At 54.7% G+C, this 22,390-nt stretch overlaps 8 protein-coding genes across 8 annotated transcripts; 4 read left to right on the top strand and 4 right to left on the bottom strand.

The window, feature by feature from the left end:
* Nucleotides 1-87: 87 nt before the first annotated feature.
* C8A04DRAFT_11527 (kinase-like domain-containing protein) lies at nucleotides 88-1,710 on the top strand (the record flags this gene model as incomplete). Its single annotated transcript, XM_062777004.1, has 1 exon — nucleotides 88-1,710. The coding sequence occupies one exon, from the start codon at nucleotides 88-90 to the stop codon at nucleotides 1,708-1,710; it is 1,623 nt and encodes a 540-aa protein (XP_062637725.1).
* A 3,355-nt stretch (nucleotides 1,711-5,065) lies between these two features.
* On the top strand, nucleotides 5,066-7,862 carry C8A04DRAFT_11479 (putative carbohydrate binding protein; the record flags this gene model as incomplete). The annotated part of the gene is made up of 5 exons (XM_062776990.1): nucleotides 5,066-5,929; nucleotides 5,986-6,341; nucleotides 6,701-6,815; nucleotides 7,149-7,242; nucleotides 7,594-7,862. Coding segments are annotated over 5 exons (1,698 nt in total), but the record flags the coding sequence as incomplete, so codon positions are not given.
* A 1,372-nt stretch (nucleotides 7,863-9,234) lies between these two features.
* On the bottom strand, nucleotides 9,235-12,011 carry C8A04DRAFT_36604 (Serine/threonine-protein kinase; the record flags this gene model as incomplete). Its single annotated transcript, XM_062783577.1, has 2 exons — nucleotides 9,235-10,693; nucleotides 10,768-12,011. The coding sequence occupies 2 exons, from the start codon at nucleotides 12,009-12,011 to the stop codon at nucleotides 9,235-9,237; spliced, it is 2,703 nt and encodes a 900-aa protein (XP_062637723.1).
* Nucleotides 12,012-16,049: 4,038 nt separating this feature from the next.
* On the bottom strand, nucleotides 16,050-16,480 carry C8A04DRAFT_27803 (uncharacterized protein; the record flags this gene model as incomplete). Its single annotated transcript, XM_062780417.1, has 2 exons — nucleotides 16,050-16,198; nucleotides 16,336-16,480. 2 exons carry the CDS (start codon nucleotides 16,478-16,480, stop codon nucleotides 16,050-16,052), a joined length of 294 nt encoding a protein of 97 aa, XP_062637722.1.
* A 690-nt stretch (nucleotides 16,481-17,170) lies between these two features.
* Nucleotides 17,171-18,124, top strand: C8A04DRAFT_11482 (uncharacterized protein; the record flags this gene model as incomplete). Its single annotated transcript, XM_062776992.1, has 2 exons — nucleotides 17,171-17,349; nucleotides 17,419-18,124. 2 exons carry the CDS (start codon nucleotides 17,171-17,173, stop codon nucleotides 18,122-18,124), a joined length of 885 nt encoding a protein of 294 aa, XP_062637721.1.
* A 68-nt stretch (nucleotides 18,125-18,192) lies between these two features.
* C8A04DRAFT_27801 (iron hydrogenase) lies at nucleotides 18,193-19,974 on the bottom strand (the record flags this gene model as incomplete). Its single annotated transcript, XM_062780416.1, has 1 exon — nucleotides 18,193-19,974. One exon carries the CDS (start codon nucleotides 19,972-19,974, stop codon nucleotides 18,193-18,195), a length of 1,782 nt encoding a protein of 593 aa, XP_062637720.1.
* A 659-nt stretch (nucleotides 19,975-20,633) lies between these two features.
* Nucleotides 20,634-21,309, top strand: C8A04DRAFT_27800 (uncharacterized protein; the record flags this gene model as incomplete). Its single annotated transcript, XM_062780415.1, has 2 exons — nucleotides 20,634-20,639; nucleotides 20,749-21,309. The coding sequence occupies 2 exons, from the start codon at nucleotides 20,634-20,636 to the stop codon at nucleotides 21,307-21,309; spliced, it is 567 nt and encodes a 188-aa protein (XP_062637719.1).
* A 420-nt stretch (nucleotides 21,310-21,729) lies between these two features.
* Nucleotides 21,730-22,350, bottom strand: C8A04DRAFT_11550 (uncharacterized protein; the record flags this gene model as incomplete). Its single annotated transcript, XM_062777014.1, has 1 exon — nucleotides 21,730-22,350. A coding segment is annotated over one exon (621 nt), but the record flags the coding sequence as incomplete, so codon positions are not given.
* Nucleotides 22,351-22,390: the final 40 nt, after the last annotated feature.

Raw genomic sequence — 22,390 nt, 5'->3', positions numbered from 1 at the left:
CGTTTTAGTTTATATATTTCACTGGATCACACCCACCCGTTTTGGCACCAACCGTTGTTTCGAGCAGCCATCAGCAACGGCGGCTCGATGCGTTCCAAGGGCCCCACCGCACTCAACACAGTGCGCGGCTTCAACGGCACTCCCGTAGCCTCTGGCGATGAGGATTCGGACTCCTTCCCAACGCCCCAGTCTGGGCAGAAGGCTCGGAAGGGCCGCACAAAGCGGGCGGGAAAGACCCATGCCATAGACGATGTCGTCAGCGCCAATTGCAGCCCCTCTCTACGCCCTCTGGCCCCTCAGGGCGGCCTAAGCGGCATCAGCAAGCTACGGATGCAACTTGATACATTGCATATCGACTCTGGATCGACTGCCAATTCAACCGCTACCTCGTCCCGCACTGCCTCTCTGACGTGCAGCGAGAATTTTCGCTCGCCCGTCCCTAGCGATACAACCACGGCTAGCTGCGGCCGAGACAGCGGCTACAAGACCCGCACCGAGAGTAGCCTCAGCAGCGAAGACGATACAGCTTCCCAGAGCAGCACCCGGTACGAGATTAATTTGCAGGATGATTTTGAAAGCGAGGCCAACGGTCGCACCGTTGAGGACCCCGTCCCTTCTCGTCGTAAGATGACGACGGAGGATTTTGAGCCTCTTCGATGCCTAGGCAAGGGTACCTACGGAACAGTCTTGTTGGTGAAGCAGCGCGCAACCGGACGACTGTATGCTCAGAAACAGTTCAAAAAGGCCTCGCTTATCGTACACAAGAAGCTGGTTGAGCAGACCAAGACCGAGCGCCAGATTCTAGAGAGCGTCAACCGGCATCCCTTCGTCGTCAAACTGTATTACGCTTTTCAGGACCAGGAGAAGCTCTACTTGATTCTAGAATACGGTCAGGGCGGCGAGCTGTTTACTCACTTGAGCACGGAGCGCATGTTCTCCGAGGACACGGCGGCGTTCTACATGGCCGAGATGGTGCTGGCGTTGACCCACCTCCATACCGATCTAGGCGTGGTTTACCGTGACCTTAAACCCGAAAACTGCCTTCTCGACTCCGAGGGTCACCTGCTGCTGACGGACTTTGGCCTCTCCAAGGTTGCTGTCGACTCAGACGCGTGCAACTCGATACTCGGCACAGTCGAGTACATGGCGCCTGAGGTCATTCAGGGCAAGAAGTACGGCCGGGCCGTGGACTGGTGGTCGCTGGGGGCGCTGGGGTTCGACCTTATGACGGGACACCCCCCCTTCCGCGGAGCAAACCACGCCAAGATCCAGGACAACATTGTGCGCCAAAAGCTCGCCCTACCCTTCTTCCTTAGCCCTGACGCTAAGGATCTGCTTACTCGCCTGCTGCGCAAGGACCCTGCCAAACGCCTCGGCTTCAACATGCCGAAGGACCTGGCGACGATCAAAAAGCACCGATTCTTCCGCAAGATCGATTGGAAACTCCTCGCCGCACGCGAGCTCGAGCCTCCGATCCAGCCTCTCATCACAGATCCGGAGCTGGCCGAGAACTTTGCACCCGAGTTCACCGAGCTCAGCCTGAGCCCTGTTGTTACTCGTTTTGCGGATGCAATGAACGGTGATCGCAGCGGCGGTCCGTGGGACGATGCCGGCGGCGACGGGCTCGCTAAGGACGATCCGTTCGGCGGCTTCAGCTTTGTTGCGTCAAGCAGCTTGCTCGAGAGCCATGGGTTCCGGATTCCGGCTTGAAATGGGACGCCTGTGCCAGCGATCAAGAAGTTGGCCAGAGAACCTTGCTGGGTTGGAACTTGGGAACTCGGGGGACCGGAGGAGGAGGAGCCGAGTGGTAGGCCCGATGGTCTTCTCTTTTTTGATGTTTCGCGTGGAGGTTGTCGTTGGGAACTTATACACGGGAGTTATTTATCCTTCCCTTGGGTTTGGTACCGGCCTTGTTGGTCGCTTGCCCTGGACCCTCACCATGTTTATAACGGGTGACACAGTCGGCGATTTGACATCGCCAAGCTGATGGATGGTTCGCTCGATCCTTCATTTCCTCTTCTTCGTTCAGGTGCAGCTTTTATATAAACAACCTTTTATCTACCTTCTAAAGGGTATTATCAACCTTGATATTTCTTCTAAGTCGTTCCTGGCTGATCTCTTCGTGGCAATGTGTTCGGTCATACCGTATCTGAAGTGTAGTATAAGTTAGGTATCGTTCACAACGCTTTAGACCCCTACCTCATTTGAACTAAGCCTGGCTCTGTCTTTCGCGAGTTCAGCATGTAAGAAACCCCACAGCTCGAATTCCTGGGCCGTATCAGGCGCTTGCTAGAGTGCATGCAGTGTTCTGCCCTGTGCTAGTCGAGTGACTCGTAGGGTGGTCGAGGTATTGAGAACTGCGGCACGGCGGCGCAAAGCATAGGTCTGCAGAAGAATCCGAAGAAAATGATGTTCTTGTCATTTGGTCGATGCAAATACTTGAGGGTGATTATTAGGGAATGCCAAGACCCCTCATCACTCCGAATGGTGGTTCAGCCCCTGTTACGAAGTCCCGGGTATCAAATAGGGGAGTGGCTGTTACTCGACGATGGCTTTTCCTGGCACGATAGTTGAGAATACTGTGGTAGGTGCTGGCTTCAGGCCCTGGAGCCCGTTCTTAGATAGCTAGGCTCGACTACTATGTATTAGCAGGCGGAACGATATTTAGTATTGGTACGATCATTTCGGAGGGTTTCTTCTTCGTTTGAACTTCTCGCTACGAGCTGACGCTATCGAACATGCTTTATAACGCTGAACAACATTGATTCCACTTTCTTTTGGAATCTGACTTCTGCGGCTTGGAGATGACGAGAGAAGCGCGGCACTGATATGCCAGGTTGCGGGCTTCGTCAGCTTTTAGTCAACAGTCTTCTCCAGAAAGCACTATGTATTTATAAACTGCTGTGATCAGTTGAAGCAGCCATGCGGCGTCGAGCGCCAAAAGGCACACACGTATCACCAACAAGCAGAAAGTGCAGCCCCTTCCCTCAGACAAGAGAAGTGCACCGTCGAGTAGCAATCGTCCGATCGTTTTCGCAAGCAACATTCTCACCCGCCCAACTGCGCTTCTAGGATGGGAGGCCGCCCACAGAGTACAATAATCGGATGTAGTTGTGTTTCTAGTTCCTTGACCGACGGGACCGAGACGACAAGAGCGGTGATTAAAACAGCCGAGAACTTCTGACAGCTTGGGCATTCGGTAAAGGACCGATTGGTGGTTTTTCGTCGTTCGATGAGCGAGACAAGGAGCTTCCCGTGTACGTGTGCCGGACAGAGATCCGCGATTCCCCCACCTTCCAGCTCCGGGGCCGATTTGCCAGGCACCAAGTGCCAAGGGAAGCCCAGACCTTACGCAAAACTGACAAATGGCTCGTTTCCTATTGAACACAGCCGCATCATTGTGCTGTTTGCGTCGGGATGAAACAAGTCAAGGGAAGCATTGTTTGGTAACCCCAAGAGGTGCTGTCGTCATTCCAGGGGCTTGGAGAAACGGACTGCGTAATGCAGGGGAGGTTTGGCGATGGGTTCTCGCCAATTGGGCGGCAGATCCACTCGAGTCTGATAACGCCGTGTGCTTGCAGGTCTTGGCCCGGGTCTTGTGAAAGTTCTCCCCTTACACGCGGGACCGACCCCGGAAAAATCGCCAAAAAGCCCCGGCGCCGGGCTGGGTTTTCACTTTGAACGATGGATCTCAGCTGGCCCTCAGCGTACATAGTAAATCCATTTGTTGCTTACAGCGACACGTGTACAGAGTAAAATACACCCAAGCCGGCGGATTGATGAGTCTCGAGTCCCGAGTCCCCCCACCTCGAATCCCCGGATGCGTCACCAATCCCGTGAAAGAAAAAGAGATGAGGTCCGGGATCAAAGGTTAAAGTGTGGGCGATTGCCGTGCGCTAAGCCAAGCCTGGTTAGGTGTTTGGATGCGCCAACGGCTTGGGCCCAAAGCCTGGGCTCTCATCCCACGAACCCACGTCCCACCCGCATCCCGCCTCGTGGTCATCGACGTCCTTCCGGGGAAGGGATTTGCTTTATGGAACTTTAGGCGAGCTCGTTAAGGAGAGAACGTGCTGCCGTCTTGACGGCTAGTTGACTACTTGACACAACGACACTGTCGTTTGAAAGCGCCACACCAATGGAGACGGCCACTCAGATCTCGGACTTCAAATGACTTATCTCTTGCAGATGGCAACTCCCGGACCCAAACTCGGGCCAAGTGCGTTGGAGAGCGTGGCTGTGCCTTCGCGCCCAACAGCTCCAACAACAACTCGAGTTGGGAGCCTGCATGGCTAGGCTCGAACTAGGCTTCTTCAAAGTAAAATGGCAACGAGAGAAAGCAGTCCCTGCTTGGGATGGTGGAGGGGGCGCCGCGTTGATGCCGAGAAATGTTGATGCCGACAAATCGATGCTGTGCCCCGGATGTCAAATCACGCCCCGGGGATTAAACCAATGTTCCCTGCCGCTCCCCTCCCATGCACTGCATGGACGATCTGTGCTGCGCCGGACATCCAAGAGAGCGATCCTCAGACAAGGCTGGCTGGTTGTTTTGGTACTAGTAGAGGCCGCTGGTACCTGCCAGCTGCCGATGCGCCTCAATGCATCAGTACTTTGTGAGATCATCCCTCGGGAACCGAGCGCGGTCCCTTTGGTCGTTTCCATCCTATTTTATAAGCCGGGTACAGCCCTGAACGGTTTTCTTTTCATCTCTCCTGAATCGCCTTTTAGGGTCTGTGTGTATCAATCCTCCTTGACACACCTCATTATTCCCTAACATAGACTCGATACAAACACGACACAAGTCACACGAAAATCGAGCCGCGAAGCGTGTGTTTGGGTCACCAAGGCTCCGGGGACCTGTCGTGTTAATTACATCTTGTATTACTGGAGACTTTTGATTTTGGGGAAGGAAACAGCGTGCGCGTTGACGGACGACTTCTGCCGCTTGTTCGCAACCATGAGAGGTTTTGGTTGGCCTTTGTTGGCTGCCACCCTGTTGGGTACGTCTGACCTGTTTGCGGGAAAGGGTATGGGCTAATCCACAGTTGCAACCGCAGGTGCTGGCCCCGTCGTGAGCGAACCCGTACAGTTCTGCCCGTCCGGCGGAAATGGCCTGTGTTATAGCATTGCTGTGCCTACTTCGTCGGCGAATGCTGGTTCTGGGAACATCTATTTCCAGCTCAAAGCCCCTACGTCTTTTCAATGGGTAGCACTTGGTACTGGGAGCAGCATGGCAGGGTCCAACATCTTCCTGATGTATCAGGACGGAAAGGGGAACCTGACCTTGTCGCCGCGCACCGGCGTAGCACACACCGAGCCGAAGTTCGACACCAGCGACACCGCGGCTCGCTTGACCCTCCTTGCGGGCAGCGGTGTCAGCAGCGATGGAGAGACAATGACCGCCAATGTTGTCTGCTCAAACTGTCAGTCCTGGAGTGGCGGAGAGATGTCCTTGGCGAGCACTAGTGCAGGGTGGATTGGCGCGTGGAAGGCTGGGTCATCGCTGGCCACGACAGATCAGGCCGCAACCATCACTTACCACGACGACCACACCCAGTTTAAGGTCGATTTAACTAAGGCAAGCGTCAGCTCCGACAGTAACCCGTTCACCACGTCACGGAACAACGAAGGTGGCGGCGGTTCTGGATCCGGGTCGGGGACTGGCAGTTCCGGCGGTCCAGGCGGTTCAGGTGGTTCGGGCGGCTCAAGCCCCGGCGGTGTTACCCCAACAGGCGGGTTCGCAAAGCCCACCATGCTGGTGGCACATGGTGCTATCATGGGGCTGGTCTTTGTGCTATTGTATCCCCTGGGCTCAATAGTGATGCCATTGCTTGGCAGATGGTGGCTGCACGCTGCCTTCCAAACCGTCGCATTCTGTCTGATGTGGGCGGGATTTGCTCTGGGCTATGTGACGGCCGACAAGTTCGGATTTGTAAGTTGGCGCATACAATGGTGTCGTCTCAATCTTTCGCTAACAGCAAGCATTAGTTGTGGACCCAACCCCATGCTATTTTCGGAACCGTCGTCGTCGCGCTGCTAGGTCTCCAACCTTTCCTAGGTTTTGTACATCACCAGCAGTTCATCAAGACTCGCCGCCGAGGAGCGGTTAGTTATATCCACATTTGGTGGGGCCGTCTTCTGATGGCGCTCGGTGTGATTAACGGCGGATTGGGCCTCAAATTAGCCAAAGAGGAGAACGGCCCCGTCATCGCATACGGCGTTGGCGCCGGTGTTGTGTACCTGGCGTACATAGGCTACAAAACGGGCGTTTTCTTTCGTGACGGGACGTCGGCTCGACACAGCTCCAAGGAGTCGAACGGCGGGGCCCAGATGGAACATGGGGCGTAGGAGGGGAAATCGCCATTGCGGATGCATTGATGCCCTTGGGGGGAAGTGTTTTCAATTTTTTCACCGGTATAGCCGGCTCATAAACAGCGTATTAGCAGGCCGGAGTCGCCACAAATCTTGGGATGAACGATGGGGCGGCTTGGGTGGTGAGCAGTTTGTGGGACGTTTCGAAATAATGTTTCCTTTTTGAACTGGAACGTCTTGGCGTAGGTCATTCGAGAGCAAGCGGCTTGGTTCAAGGGTGTCGGGCGCGTTCTTGAGCGTTCTTTCGGAGGACGGTCTTGTGACTTGGGAGCTTGGATACCGAAAACGTGAACCTCGGGTCTCCCTGTGGTAAAAAAATAATAAAGAGAAGACCACATGAAGTGAATCACGAGAAGGCGTCCCTGGTTCCAAGCTATTATCTGCTCTGTGGTTGGAGGCTAATGGCAAGCTCGGGAGTATTGTCGAATCACGTGATATCACAACCGGTCTCGCCCGAATCCCCAGTCAGTGCACGGACCACTTCACTCACCTCCAAAGGAATGAGGGACACACGCCGCCTTGACCGGGGGATTTTGAAAACCTCTCAGCGACGGACCTCCACCTATCTCAGCAGCTTTTGACTGCCACTCGCCCCCCCCCTCTCCATTCAGGTGTGTTCAATCGCGACACCGCACATCGAATCAAGATGTTTTCCAGGGCTTCGGTATGTTGTAATTTTGATTCATCGTTCGTCGCTTCTAATGCTGCAAACGTCGGCTGTCATGCTTGATCAACATGACCGAGGAAGAGCTAATCGCTAATTGTGGCTGCTATTGCAGAGCGCTCGCAAGGCCGTGGCGGCTGTCTCCCGCCTCGCCATGCGCAATGCTGTCCCCGCGAGGACGTTCATGGCCCCGACTGTCTCGAGGAGAGGTACGTCTATCGACACATTGGAGAATTGATTGATTGGTCGGAGATTCAAATCTTGTTCGCGTGCGGAACGGCCGGTATCAACGGTAAAAGTTGGCATGAGGGATCTGCCAATCTTGACGACAACGATTCTGGGAACTCTTTTCGGACGCGGACAACACAATCCTCAGACACACATTCCAACTTGACAACTATCCTCAAAAACTAGAGCCACCGATTACCACCGCCGTTGCGCCGCCTTCTCCGCACGCGAACCAAGATCCAACCCCCTCAGCAATCATCTTCTCCTACCTCACCAACAACCTCTCTTCGTCCCCGCCAGTACGCTTACTAATTATATCCCCCTTCAAACAGCCGATTTCGTCCAGGAACTCTACCTCAAGGAGCTCAAGGCGTACAAGCCGGCTCCCATCAAGGAGACCGACTCAGTCGGCCAAGTCGCCACCTTCAGCGTGCCCAAGACCCCCAAGTCGCCCGAGGAAGCCGACCTCGCGTCCAGCCTAAAGGAGTACGAGAGCATGGCCGTCGAGGTCGAGGGACAGGAGGGTGCTGCCGCCGGTCAGGCCGCCCCAGTGGTTGAGGACTGGCTGGTTGAGGAGGAGGAGGAGGAGGCCCACCACTAAAGGCCAGGTCGAATTTTTTTAGCCGGTTTTCAGTGGAATATTGGGGCAGGAATATGGTAACGTGGGTGGGGAAGTAACGGAATTTTACGAACTGCTGCCGGCTCACCTTGCCTGGGCCTAACGGGCACAGTTCCAAGGATAGGACGGACAGAAAACAGACCGATTTCCTCATCAGTCTTGGTGACAGATGGAAAGGATGGGTTGGAGTGAGTCTAGCCGGGAAGGTTCGGGGAGGCTGGGAATATGTTCCTCTTGCGAGGAATGTATCCGTGTATATTTGTTCTTTAGTCCTGGTACAATACCACGCCCATTGCCGTTGGGCGTGTGCATAACGCATCCCCTCTCTCTTCCTTTTTGTTTTTTTTCCTTCTTTTTCTCGCCCGCTACCGCTCGCCTCCATGTAATCTTGATCAGTCCGACATTCCCAACAGTGAAGGCATGGTCCTCAAACTTGTCCTAGTCTTTAGACACACAGTAAAGGGGGTTAAGCGGCGCACAAGAGTGGAAAAGAGAGACCCTTGGGTAGTATGTATGGGAGAAGGAAGTGAGAACTGATTGTTGTCTGGCATTAGGCCGTTAATCCAGACTAGGACTTCATTTCCCTTGATTTTGCTTTGCATGTTGCTGTGAAACACGGATAACACAAATGGGTCTGGAATCCAAGCGTATAATGCGACTGGTCTCATTCAGCGTCTTTGAATGTTAGGTTGTGTTTTGGGGCTACCTTACTCTCCTTCCACATCTCGTTGAGCAGACAACAAGCGTCTCTCAAACGGGACACATCCACCGGGCGTGTCATTGGTATCAAACACCGTGACAAAGAAGAAACAGCACCAGCAACAACCATGTTACCATAAAGATACCGCAATACCAGTTCGACTCATCACATCGTCATAGTCGTTCCTGATGATTTGACTAACAGAGCATAGTGAGGAAGTGAGGGAACACGGGTGCAACAAGAAAAGTAGAAATAAAACAAAATCATTAATCAGGCAGCCGACTCCTTCGCCCCAACGCCCTGCCGAAGTTGTGTGTGTGTGCATTGTGCGCATCTGTGTTGTTTGTTTGTCGCAGCAAAACCAACAACACCCCGATGCCATTATAAAAAAGCCCACCCATAAATGCAGCATGCTGTGTTTGTCCGTTATACGTCATCAACAGTAAGTTTCCCTTTTCTCATCATTGTGTTCTCTCTTTTTTTCTGTACCACCCCATCCAGACAAGGACAAATAAAGGGAGTAGACGTAAAGTAAAGGAAGGAAGAAAGCGGGAAGCCTTCAAACAGGAGATATAGTGAGAAAGATAAGTCCATCGATGAAGAGACAAAAAAGATAATTGCTGATGAAGCCGCAGACTGCCAGCGGAGGCCAGGTCACATGTCAAAACCTGATGAGCCAAACATTTGCTCGTCGTTATTGTTACCGCGGACGATCCCACTCATACGGTTCAAGTTCCGGGTGTCGACATCATTGAGGTCATCCCAGTCGTCGTCCTTCTTGCGGTCCACATCATCCATCTCCTCGTCTTCAAACTTATTACCGTACCGGTCTTTCATGTGGTCGTCGAGGGCGCTTTCATCCACGAAGGTGAAGCCTTGGAAGTTGGCCTGTACCGAAGGCGACAGCGGCGTGGAAGTTGCATATCCCTTGGCCAGAGCAGCCGCGCGCTCATTGAGTGACCCGTTGGTATTGAGCGCGTTGGTAAACTCGGGATCGAAGTACGAGACGTCAGTGTCGCTCTTCAGTTGTGGTTTGAATGGCGGAGTGATCAGTTTCCGAGAAAGGGCGTCCCAGTCGATATCAGCGAAGAAGGCGTGTTCCTTGAGCTCTTGCGCATCATTCGTGGCACCCAATCGGTGCTTTGGATTCCTGTTAAGCAACCCCTTGACGAAATTTCGACCCTCCAAGGATAGGGTGTCACGGGGAAACCTGACCTTGCCAAAAGCGATGTTCTTGTACATTTGCTGTGTGTCCTCTGCATAAAAGGGGCTCCATCCACAGCACATCTCAAACACCAACACACCCAACGACCAGAAATCGACCATCTTGGTGTATCCTGTCTCATCTAACAAGACTTCTGGGGCTAGGTACTCCGTCGTGCCGCAGAATGTGTTTGTGGTGTCGTTCTTGGTCAAATTTGCCTTGGAAAGGCCAAAGTCGCAAAGCGCAATGTGGCCGTTGGCATCGAGGAGAATGTTCTCTGGCTTCAGATCGCGGTAGACGATGTCGTTTCGGTGGAGGTGTTGAATGGCGAGGATAAGCTCCGCAATATAGAACTTCGCCCTCTTCTCCTCAAACTTCCCGTCCTTTTGCAAGTGCCAGAAGAGCTCTCCTCCCGACATGTAGTCCGTCACGAGATAAAGGTCGGATGGCGTCTGGAAAGAGAACTTGAGGCCCACAATAAAGGGAGAATCGGCCATGGCGGTCCGGACCAAAATGTTGCGCTCGCCAACGGTGTGGGCCACCTCTTTCTTCTGCACAATGACCTTTTTCGAAAGAACTTTCATGGCATAAATGCGCTTAGTATCCCTCTTCCTGACCTGGTACACCTGGCCAAAAGTGCCTTTGCCAATGAGGCGAAGAATCTGGAAGTCTTCGGGTCCAAAGTGCTTCTGCTCGGCTCGCTGGTAGAACGACTCGACGTAGATCTCGCCCGTGGGCGCGTTTTCGGCCATGGTGTCGGCATGGCCCGTTAAGGCAAACCAGCCCCGCACGGGTGCCTCTCTCTCCGTGGTCACGGCCTGGAAGTTGACGTGGCCCAGGAACTCCTCCCCGGATTGGCCGCGGCCATAAACAGAGATGTCGACGAGTTTGTTGGAGTCAACAACATCACTAAGTACACACGTGTTGTTAGCTACCCGAGAAGTCTCGGAGGCCAGTGAGGTATATACACTGTGAGAACTCACAAGATCGCCTCGGCATCCCACTTTGGGCTCGTAAAGGACCGACGCGAGTCACGATTACGGAACGTGTTGAAGTCGCTGAGGCTTGTGTTGCTGCTTTGTCTACTTCGCATTGGGATGGCCATAGTGCGGCCGGAATCACTCCCCTGGCGCTTCATTGGCACGCCCGTGACAACGGCAGAGATAGCCGCTTGATCATCGCCTTCCGAAGGACGAGGACCGGACGAAATGAGCTCGCTTCGCTGAAAAACGACGACGACGTAGGGGTCCTGGCACTTCCTTAGGCCTTTGGCTTCCGTGATCTTGATGGTTAGCTTGCCCTTGGCCGCGGGAGCCTGTGCTCCCGCCGGGGTGGGTGTGCTGGTCGCAGTGCGGTCAATCCCGCTGCCGTTTTTGTGTCGCGTATCATCGTGTCCTTCGCCGTGAGAAGGGTAGGCGGACGAGAGCGCACGTTTCGGGGTCGAAGTACCGCTCTTGGTGCTTGTTAGTGTCTGCTTGAGATTGACCAATGAAGCTGACTCTAAAGAAACGTCTCCATGGCTGGTGTCCTGGGTTGAGGAGCCTGGCCCAGTCGAAGCAGGGCGCCCCGCGGGATTCGACAAGTGGCGAGCGGATACACTAGAATCGCTAACCACGGTTGTCAGGGGCGCCAGCAAAGAGGACGTCCGTCCTCTGCCTCTCCCGAGTTCCGAGACGCTCAAGTGTCGTAAGCTGGTTGATCGTGAAATAGGGGGAGTTATGGCTGCTGAGTGTTGGCCGTTTGAGTCCCTGGTGGTGAAGTTGCGCAGAGAGGGCGTCTGAGAGGTTGGCGGCGTCGGATATGAGTGCTGCTGAGGGCCTTCTGATGGCGAGACGGTTTCTCCGGTAGGTTTCTCTGGCAGTTCGTGCGCTAGGAGAGGGGGTTCTTCGGGCGAAGAGCCCGTCCAAGGCGCCGCCTCAACGGGGGTCGGTGGCAGCTCGACCATTGTTGCAGCTTGCAACTGTTCTTCAAGCGCGGTAGGCGTGCTGGCAGGTGTCGGAGTGCCGGTTGTTGCAGTTTTCCCATTTGTCCTAAAAGAACCAGACCACAATCGTTGAAAAGAGCTTGCACGAACCTGGTTGAAGTAGCTCATAATTCCCGGCAGCCGTTTATCATGAAGATCGGGCTGCGGAGTCGCAATGCCGGACCGCGGGGAGTCCACGCCGATCTGATCCAAGCCATCGTCTTCTGCCGCGGTCGTCCTGCTTTGTGGGTTAACACCGTCCATGGCAGCGGGCCCTTGAGTGATTTTCGTCGCGGCTCGGAGAAAACAGGGATGCGGTAAAACAGGGTCGGGAATGAGCGGGGTGAGGAAAGCGAGAAGAAGGCAGGCAGAAGACGGTTGCAACCGTGGAGATTTGATGGCTAACTCATGACAATAGTTCGGAATGTGCAAGGGTTGAGCTGGGTTGTCCCGGGGGAGAGGGGCAGAAAACCCATCTATGACGAGCGCCGGAACAGGGGAAAAGTGGAAATTTTCTGCCAGGACGAGATCGGCCCCAGGAAAAAGGGTCTCTCTCGGCAAAGAGGAGGAGAGGGGAAAGACGGGGCGGAGAGGGGCTGTCTCGCTGACTGTAAAGTTTTTCTCTCCTCTTTCTCTTTTTTGCTCGTTGTGTATTCCCCAAGCCGAAGTGGCCACTTGGGCGCTTGACGAAAGGGGACGAGAGACGGCAGGAAGGAGCACTAAAAAAAAAATTCATAGTCCCCTCTGGCCGAAAGCGCTTTCCCTGTTCCCCGGCGCAGCATGCATCCCTGATGCTTGCCATGTGGTTTTTAAGGGCCATGGGTGGAGAAGAGATGACACCGGATTGTCTTCAAGCAACATGCGGTGGGACGATATCTGGGAAGGGGTGGAAGTCTTGAAGATGCAAGCACCAGCAGCGGCAGCTCGCTCACCCCTCGCCTGCCCATCAACGAGTCAGGCAGCTCGGGGGATCTTGATGATGTTGGTGTGATCAACCTGTTGCTCCCTGCACCACAGAATTGCTGCCACAAAAATGCTAGTGAAACGATGGGATTTGCATGTGCAAGTTGACCGGGGCGCTTTTGATAGTGCATGGGATATTTGCATGTTGATGCAGCCATGGTGTGCTCGGAGTGTTCTCGGCTGCAGGGTTTGAACTAGGCCGGGAGGAAACATCGCTGCGCCGAAATAACAAGAGTATGACTGGGCCCTTGGGACGACGGCCGTATCCGGGCTCGGCACCCTCTTGGCTGGGCGAACCGCAAACAACATGAGTGTTCGGCGGTGTTCTCTGCCGGTGCAAAGTTTCGTGGACGTTGGAGGGAATGGCCTGCTAGGGCCAGGGGAAGAACAGGAGAGCATAAACGACAACACGGAAATTGTCAGTTTCCGTACCCGTTCTTGCCACTGGGCGTTCGGGGTTCCCGTTGCTCCACGTCCCACTCCCAAACACTCGCTCGGGATGAGAAGCCTTTAGAAGTTGAGGTGAACCCACACTTCTGGGCAGACCCGATATGAAAGGGTTAACGATGGTGATCGTGTCCCGCTGGGGATCAGTGGGGTTCGAAAAGGGATGGAAGCCCGAGCCGAAAGAAATTAGAGACCCGGCACATTGGCTCGGGGGGAAGGTGACGTGTGGTGTTGAGTGAGCAATGAGCGGGTTCGAAGCCGAAACAACATAATAAAACCGGCAACGTACTTTGACATCATGGCCTGTGTCGCCCTTCGCAACAGGTCGTGCTGTCCAGCACTGGCGGTATCTGCGGGGCCTGACATTCTGCTTTTCGAGTCGCTTGCTCCGTCGCGGGCAGACGCCAGGCAGGGGTTGGTGTGTGTGGGTTTGCCGTCTAGATGTTTTGGCCCGATGCGGACCGGATTGTTGATCCGAAGCGACTAGGCGAGTCGCGCGACTCGGATATTCAGGCCGAGTTGTGGTGGTTGATGCCGGGTTTTCTTTTTAACTGGTGTAATAAGCTTGTAAGGTAGGTATTGGAGGGTATGTATGAGGGGAAAGAAAGCGGCACGGAATGGCGAACTTTGTGACCTCTGCCGTCTGCGCGAGTTGTGCAAAGTCCGGTAACGGGTTTTTGCGGCTGGTTGGGTTTTCGCATTCAAAGTGCTGGGGAAATGGTGCCGTGCTTTTAAGAGCCAAATGGAGAGGGGTTGCACTCAAGGTGAGGCTTCCAGCTTCCACCCGTGGAAATGTGCCCCGCGCTGCTCTTGACGCACCTACCACGATGTGGTGGTGCCCGGGCGTTCTGGTGGGGCTTTTAGCTAAGGTGAAGTGACGCTTTGGCTGCCGAGACCTTCCGAAAGCTGGACCACCAAAGAAACGGGAGGTGCTTCAACAGCGGTGGGAGTTTCGTCCCAGTTTTGCCGTATACATACCCGTAACCAAGATGTTTTTCTCTCAACCGTTAGGTGCTCAAACCATTGTAACTCCAGGATTGGAAGGGAAAGGGTCTGGATGTGTAAATCCACGCGGATACTGTTGGTTCGACAACGGACTTTTGTTTGTTGGCGGGGTCCAGTGTGGTCACCGTCCCATCTTTTCGGAGCCAATCCCCTGGGCCTTTTTCTTCCTCGAGATTTAAATCCGGCCACGCCAAAATATGGGTGCAAGAGCGAGTCGCCACTCAACCTTTTAGTCTTACTTTGCAGGTCAGGCCTAAACCTACCTCCAGTAGGTAGAGAGGAGATCTTGCTGTGGTTGACAAAGGGTTGGCGTGATTTTCGGATCACTATCGGAGATACTGGCGCAGTGTGATTACGTTTATTCGCGAGACGGCAGACTGGCCATCTGCCAACCGGCGGCCTGCTATTTTTAATCGTAACACCTGCGACCACCCGGGACGCGGGCCAGCGACCCCCGGTGACCGCCGGCCCAACCCGGGCCCCAACGGCCGAGCTGACGGTGGTCAAGCGGCAAGTAATAGTTTCAAAGGGTTGGCATTGAACATTCTCCGCAGCCGCTGTGGCACTCTCTCTCTCGGCAATTAAACTCGAAAAGATCCATTCTACTTCACAGATAGGCCAAAATCAAAGGCCTCGACGTGGCATTGGGCGCCAGAAGCCATGCAGCTGGTCCGATGTGGCCGACTAGCACGGTTCTCTCGTGGCCCAGAACGTCCTAGCCGCTCCGAGAGTCCTGGGTCCTGTAGCCTTTAGCGGCAACCTTGCTATCCCAAAACATGATTGTTCTAACCTCGAACAGCACGCACCGTTGACATATCCATTTACATCGATTACATTGCTGTTTATATTACCGACCATGAACTTGTTTACCGTGTCACCTTGTCCATCACCTCTTCCATCCTGTTGCCAAGGATGTTTCCTGTCAGGTTGTAAGACCGTATTGTTGATTGCATTATCAGTCAGCTTGCAGACGGGAACACCGCAGAAAGCCGCCCCGGCGGTTTCGTATATCTGGCTTTTCAAAACATACTTCGTACAAAGCGCAGCAGCCAACATGGCAGGGATGATACCTCAACTTTTTGTCTACCACATCTGCGCCTGCATCAATACCTTGTCGCCTTGTGGCCGGTGCCAAGTCCTTCGTCTTGCTTGAGCAGCACTAGGCGAGATGGCCCCCGAAAATAATCGCGGTATCACCATCCTCGCGGCAACATTATTCTCTAACATCTCACTGCCGGGGCCCCACAATTCTTACGATTCAACAAACTCTCGTGTTGAGGTGGTTGAGACGAGCCGCCATTCTAGACCGTCTCGTAAAAATCAAAGTCGTTTGTCGCTCAAATTATTGGTCTCTGACCTTGGCGCCTCAGCCAACCGAGTAAGCCGAGCTAGCCGCTGACGCACGATGTGGCTAGCTCACCCCGCTTCCAGTAACGTTTATGTATGGATAGTTAGTTACCCAAGGTTGAATTCCGCCCCGAACTCTTCCGCTCCTTGACGGAGTCTAAGTTAGGGGCTCGGCGAGTATGAAGTATCATCTAAGACCTCCGGGGCTCGGCGAGCTGGCCGTCGAGCATCTGCATCTTCCAAGCACGTATTATAAAATGTGAAAGGATGGCTTACAAGTAATTACCTGGCACCCCGTGATAGCATTCGTATGGCTCTCTTTCCTAACTTTACAACAACGCAACTCCTGATTCACCTGACATTTTAATTCAGAAGAGGGAGAAAAGGGGGGGCGGCCACCGCCAATATGGCCCAGTATATTTCTAGTGCCTGTGGTGTGCCTTGCGATATGGTTTTATGTTGGCTTCGTCTGGCTTGTTCTCGCCCCAACAGGGAGGCGTCTAATACAGTGTGGAATGGTCCTTTTGTTTCCCATCCATATCACTGGCTTTCAGAAGTGGCAGCGGCTGGGCCACCGGCCTTAACCCTCGAAATCAAATCTTGCAGTTTCCGCTCCAGGTCTGGGGTCGTTCCTTTGGGGTACTGTTTCGGGTGTGGTGGCTGAGGGGAGAGAGGATCAGGATAATCGGCTAGTTGAGGGGTCCAGGGCGGACATCGTTAGCCAAGACCCTTGATTCCTCAAACTAGATCTAACTCTGCAGCTAGGTGTTTCTCAAAAAGTGACAGAGGAATGGGAATTGAATAGGGTAGAAGTTGGAATACTTACCAACGCTAAAACTCTGGTCGTGAAGTCTGTTTTTGTGCATCTCATACTCTTCACGGAACTTCTTGGTATTCCATGCAGCCCCCTTGGATTCGGGGCCTGGCCCCATGGGCTGAGCGGGGTCGGACATAAGGTCGTCTGAGTTCATCGTTTCGATATTGTTGATGTTGCAAGATTTGCACCCACAGGGTCTTTTTAGTTGTATGTTGAGCGAGTTCTGTTCCACCTATTTGAATATGAGCCTAATCCATGCATGAGTTTTCGCGCCCCCAAGTATGTTAAGGTGAAGTCGACAGTGATGAATCGGGTAGTGTTTTCCATGGAGCTATAGTCAGGTACATGTACCTCCATGCAATGCGCCGCAACGCGGGGCTTGGGAAGCGGGGTCATACTCACTCGCCAACAATGAAATAACCACCAAAACTGGTCGGTATTTATACTCAGGGAAGCATATGTTCAGATGGACTGCTGCTTGAGTGTTGCTTCCGCAAGGTACCAATGGAGGCGGTCGCTCATTCGAGGGAGATGCGGGGGATTGTTTCTTCAGAGCTTCTCCTACCTGATTGGGCACGCAGAGATCTCAGTGGTTGAACCCCCGCGTGTCCTGGCAGCAACCACGGCCCGCAGCGCCTGAGTGGGGCAATTCGAGGTTGTCCGGGACCCGTCATGTGGGCAGAAGCAAGAAATAAATGTTTCCGTTGTTCTTTAACTTTTAAGTCCAGTACATCCGACAGGCAGAGCACCTGATCCGGAACCACCCCTAATCACCCCCCTACAACCTTCAGACCTCAAAGCACGTTCTCAAGATATTAGTAGACAGGTCAATTCTAGTATTGCAATGGGCAACGGCAACAAAGTCCCCGACGCCTGGGATGACGATGACTGGGAGGTGCAGGCCGACCGAGCAGCAAAGGAGGTGCCAGCAGCTCCAGCAGCTCGAGAACCTCCAGCGCCTCTGTCCCGGGCCGAACGCTTAGCAAAACACGCTGAGGAGCAGCGCAAACTTTGGGAGTCAGCGTAGGTGCCGTCTGCTGCTGGCCCCCTATTCTCCCATCTGATCCTATCTTAACTAATAATTATGAATAGAGAAACCCGCTCTGAGCCGGCGCTTTTCCTCCCTCCCCCAGCTAACGCCGTCCCCCTCACAACCCCCTTTAAACCAGCTGTTAAACTCCTGAGCCGCAAACCCGCGCCGCAGGTTGTCACCCGACGGGATCCCATCACCGGACTCGAGCAATTGACAGTCCGAGACGACGACGACGACGAAGACGACGCCGATAAGAAAAAGCAGGAGACGCCTGAAGAAATCCGCAAACGGCAACAGCGCGAGCTAGAAGAGAAGCAGAGACGGTACGAGGAGGCACGGGCCAAGATCTTTGGTGAATCCAAACCGAAGTCGAATACTTCCTCGGGCCAGTCATCGCCGCGCACGGGGACACCGCCGTTAGGAGGTGGTGGAGGGGAGGGGAGACAAAATTATAGGGGTAGGGGGAGAGGAAGAGGCGGGCGAGGAGGGGGACGAGATCGGGATCGAGACCGGGACCAAGAAAACATGCGGCAGGATAGGAGACAGCCGAATGCCCAGCAACCAGGAGGCACAAGGGAACTGTTTGACCCAGGCTATTCACCTAAACCTGGGGGGTTCAACAGCCAAAAGCGCGGTGATGCTTCTCCTCAGCTCGGGAGCCGGACGCCCCGGGAGGAGGACCAAATCATACGTGCACCTAGGGGACCAGACGGCAGCGGAAGAGGAGGGTTCGGGTTTGCGAGGCGCGGAGATTCTAAAGGTTGATTCTGGTATCAAATCCTCTCTATGTGCTCATGATGACAAGAGCAACAGCAATGGACGGCACAGCTTGATTACCATCCGCCACCAATCTTGCCGGCCAACTGGACAACACGCTCGGTATCGCTGATGGTCTTCCCGACATCGCTGACCACCTCGCGATAGCTTGTATACACCAATCTATCCAGCGGTATGCCTGTTATTTCTTCCCAATGCGCCAAGGTATCCCGGATATGGGATGGGGAAATGCCGGCGACAAGCTTGCTGTGGTCATCACCGGATTTAGTGGCGGTAGCAGCATCTGGTTCATCGCCGGAAAAGTACGCTTCATCGACCTGGGCAAGCCACACCTTTTGCTCGGCTGGGCCGGGTTTCTCGCCGAACCCTTGACGGTCGATGATAACCTGATCGTCGACCTTGATCTGGCCGCCCCCGTTGGTGCAGCCGCCTGGGCAGGCCATAACCTCGACATAGGCGTATTCCAGACCGGCGGTCTTGCCTACTGGGCGTCGGGCGCCACCGACCGGTCTGGCGCCGGGCATGCGCGACTGCTTGGCTGGCTTCAGCTTTCGAACGAGGTTCTGGATGTTGCGGAAACCGTAGTAGCGTGCCGCCTTGAAGACGGTCTCGCCGGAGGCGGAAATGACGGCATGCTCGACAACGTCGGCATTTCTGCCGCGTGTCGTTCGAATTTGGGAACCCGGATGCCTCGATCGGACGTCCTGGAGGACGTAGTGTAGGTATCCGCCCGATGTACCGTCTTCACGCAGCTGTCTGCGCGACCGCTCCGGGAAGAGGAATCTCCCGATAGTCGGGTCGGGAAATACAGGCTGCTTCTGCTTAGAAGCCGCCGCTGTGGGTATAGGCAGCGTAAAGAAATCTAACCCCCTTGATGCAGCGAGCATCAGTACCTCTTTACTTGTGATGACGCAGTCAACGTCCCTGACTCCCTTTTTATTCCCGCCTTGGTCGTTAGACCAGGGAATATCCGTCAATTCCTCTCGGCTTGCCTCGAGTTTCTTATCAAAGCATGGCATCACTGCCAGATGCCATATTCGCTCGGGCGGGATACCTAGTGTCCGGCTGAGAGACGTCTTGAGTAGTGTACCCATTAACGCCTGCGGAGACTTAACCCGTGACAGGTGCGGTAAAACGTATGGGTGTGTCTTTTCCGCGTAGCAAACCCACCCCGGGCACGACGAGGTGAGAATGGGTGGAGTGACGGCAGCGGGCTTTTCAGGATCAGAACCCCGTCCTCGGGGGCCCAAAACCTCATTAGACCCTAGAACCAAGCACGCTTCCCGTGCGGTATTGGTATCAACGGCCCATGTGAACCCATTCCCATGTTTCCCTCCGCTCTTCAACCCTCCCTCACCCATTAGGAGCTGCTCAATCATCCCTCCGGCCTGCCTTTCCGTCACCGCACCGCCACACGCCGCCGCCAAACTAGCTCGGGTTTGCGGCGAGACACTGGCCACGAACAACTTGGCGTTTGGGTCTTCGAGCCCCGCGACCGACCACCTCCCACCATCCGAAACAGGAGGGACTATTCGCAGCGCCGGGGCGCCATCAAGTACGCTGAGAACTTCGTTGTGGCTCTGCAGGCTAACTAGTACGGCCTCGGCCGAGGTGACGCAGCCAGAGCAAGCGAGGCAGTCGGTGAGGGATATTTGCGCTGGGGCTGCGGTACCGTTGGCGCCTGGTTGTAGTTGTTGGCCATCGAGGATGACTTCGAACTCGAGGGACTGAGCTTGAGGGTCTGGTTGGTTTGTTGGTAGGGTCTCCACGGGTTTGATGCAGGCGACGCCCGGCGAGATAAAGTCGTTGAGGTCGTCTGCGGAAAGGATGGCTGACATGGTGGGCGTTGGGGTTTTCAATCTTTCCGTTCCGTTGCGTCTTCAACTCTGCGGGTGTAAGAGAGATGGGTGGTGATGCAGGATGGGGACTGCGAATCCAGACGTCGAAAGTTGAAAGGAAACCCCACCTTGGAAGAGGTTATGATGGGAGTCAGTTCTCATGTGGCGAGGTTGGAGTGCCGTAAAGAAACAACACGAACATGGGTAACTAGGAGAAACCTTGACGTGGGGGTGTCTCCCCGTTCTTTCGTTCTGGGTGGGAGAATGCACAATTTTGAGGTGCCTGCTTTGAAATGCAGCCACCCACTGCGGTATCGGCTCTGGTGGTGGCGGTTTGGTTGCCCCGCTGATAAGAGGGTCTCCCGCGCGCGTGGGTGCTTTGAGCAATCAGGGGACTGCTATTACAGACAGGCAGTTACAGGGGGTCGGCCAATAAGGAGCGCAAATTCCAGGGGAGCCTGCCGCTGGAATGACGTAGGGTGCTTTTTTCCCAAGGGTTTCTCTCCCAACGCCGTGACTGCTTTTCTTAAGCTACCCAGGGAATATCTGGACATTGCAAATACGCTTGGATTAACTCCATGTATAACGGCATAGGGTATCCGTAGATTACTTATATCCCTCAATCCCCGACCGCTGAGCTTCGCACGAATTGTTCTAGGATGGACGTAAGTGACAATCCTCAATTAATTCAGCTCCCTCCTCCGTACTCCCGTCCTTCTTCTTCAGATTCTCCTTCTAGGTAAGGCAGCACAAATACTAACGCCCAATTACTAGTCTGTATCAACCTACGCGGTTGCCAGCTCCGCCTGGCTCGCAACCCAAGCAGTCCCTTTAATCATCTGGCCCTCCCTAATCAGCACCCTACTCCAAATCGACAGCCCCTCACGAGGCAGCTCCGAATACAGCGGCAGCCACTACGTCCATGGCTCGGTCGAACAATACTTTGCGCGCAGCCTCGGTCTCGCCCAGCTCGCACTTGCCGCCCTCCTTCTCGTCCTCTCCGGTGTGCTCGCGCCGTCCTCGGGCACCACGGCCGCCCCGGACTCTGACACATCGGTAACGCCTACGGCCTCCGGTACAGTGCTGGTATCCGCGCTGCACCATGCAGCCGTGGCCTCGTACGCTTACTCGCGCTACCACACCACGGGGGGGCAGATGGGTTATCTGGTTGGTAGCGTGGCAGCGGGCGGGCTGGCGGTGGCGGGATTGTGGGTGTTGTTGTTTGCGGGCGACAAGCAGCGGATTAGCCGGCGGACTGGGGCGGACAAGGATACAAGCGGGTGGCCGTTTCGGAACGCGGAGGCAGATAAGAGGAAAGGGAAGAAGAGGTTGTAGGGGGGGAGATGGACGAGCTTGGATGGTAGGATAAAGATCTAGACGAGCTATCATGGGTGTCGGCTGCTTAATGGATAACTTTAACAAGTTTTCGGTTCAGAGATCACAAGCGGCATCCCTCGGTGCTCGCCTCGAGTACCTGAACAAAGAACAAGTCACAGTCATGGTCCATCACCACCGCGGCTGTATTTCAGCGAACCGTTCTGTCTTAAAGAAGCTAATGATCTATGTCACGTTGTGTCCTAGAAAGGGCCGCCACCCCTGAATCCGCCCCGACTGAGATATCCCTTTTGCGTCCCAACCCTAACTCCTAAACACACCTAAACGCCTTGTTTGCCGCAGACCGACCCATTGCGAGCCACTTCCAAGCCCTCCTAGCTGGTCACATACCCGGCCCCGATCCCCGTACGCGTGGACTCCCTAAGCCTCAATCTCCATCGGTTCCTTCACATCGACATCGTTGGCATCTGCCGGTGTCGCAGCGGCGGTCGTATCAGCGGTAGCACCCGCCGGCACCTCATTGTCATTCCCCGATGATGACACAACAACATCCGCTTCTCCCGCGAGCACTGCGTTGCGGCGCGTCTGCCATGCCTGTTCGCTCTCCACGACTTGCTCTAGCAAGACCTCTTTCTCAAGCCACTCTCGCTTGTACAGTGCTTCCCACTCTTTACACTCAGTACGCAGCTGCTCGCCCTCGTCCTCGGCCCACTTGACCTGCAACCGACACAGCCGCATGAGCCGCTCGAGAGACATGCGCGTCTCATCCGTAGAGAACCCCTGCTCGGCCGTGAGTGGCGTGAATATGTCGGCGTTACCGGAATGGGACGAATCGTCGCCAGTGCCGTCGTCGCCCCCGTCGTCTTGACCTGCGGAATGTGATTGGGGGGTTTTAATGATGATCTTTAGGTTTCTGGACTTGCCCGTCGCGGCTTGCATGCTCTTGGGGACGGGGTCGGAAGGCCGGAGCGCTTCGGTTTCGTGCACGGTGCGCATGTGCTTGGCAAGCGCGTCGGATCGAGTGAAGGCGCGGTCACACTCTGCGGAGAGGGTGAGGGAGGTTAGTCTAGGGAAATGCTAG

The sequence above is a fragment of the Dichotomopilus funicola genome, assembly GCF_033296635.1.
Source record: "Dichotomopilus funicola strain CBS 141.50 unplaced genomic scaffold C8A04scaffold_24, whole genome shotgun sequence".
Lineage (NCBI taxonomy): Eukaryota > Fungi > Ascomycota > Sordariomycetes > Sordariales > Chaetomiaceae > Dichotomopilus > Dichotomopilus funicola.
Note: the sequence above shows the minus strand (reverse complement) of the source record. Positions and strands in the feature narration are given on the sequence as shown.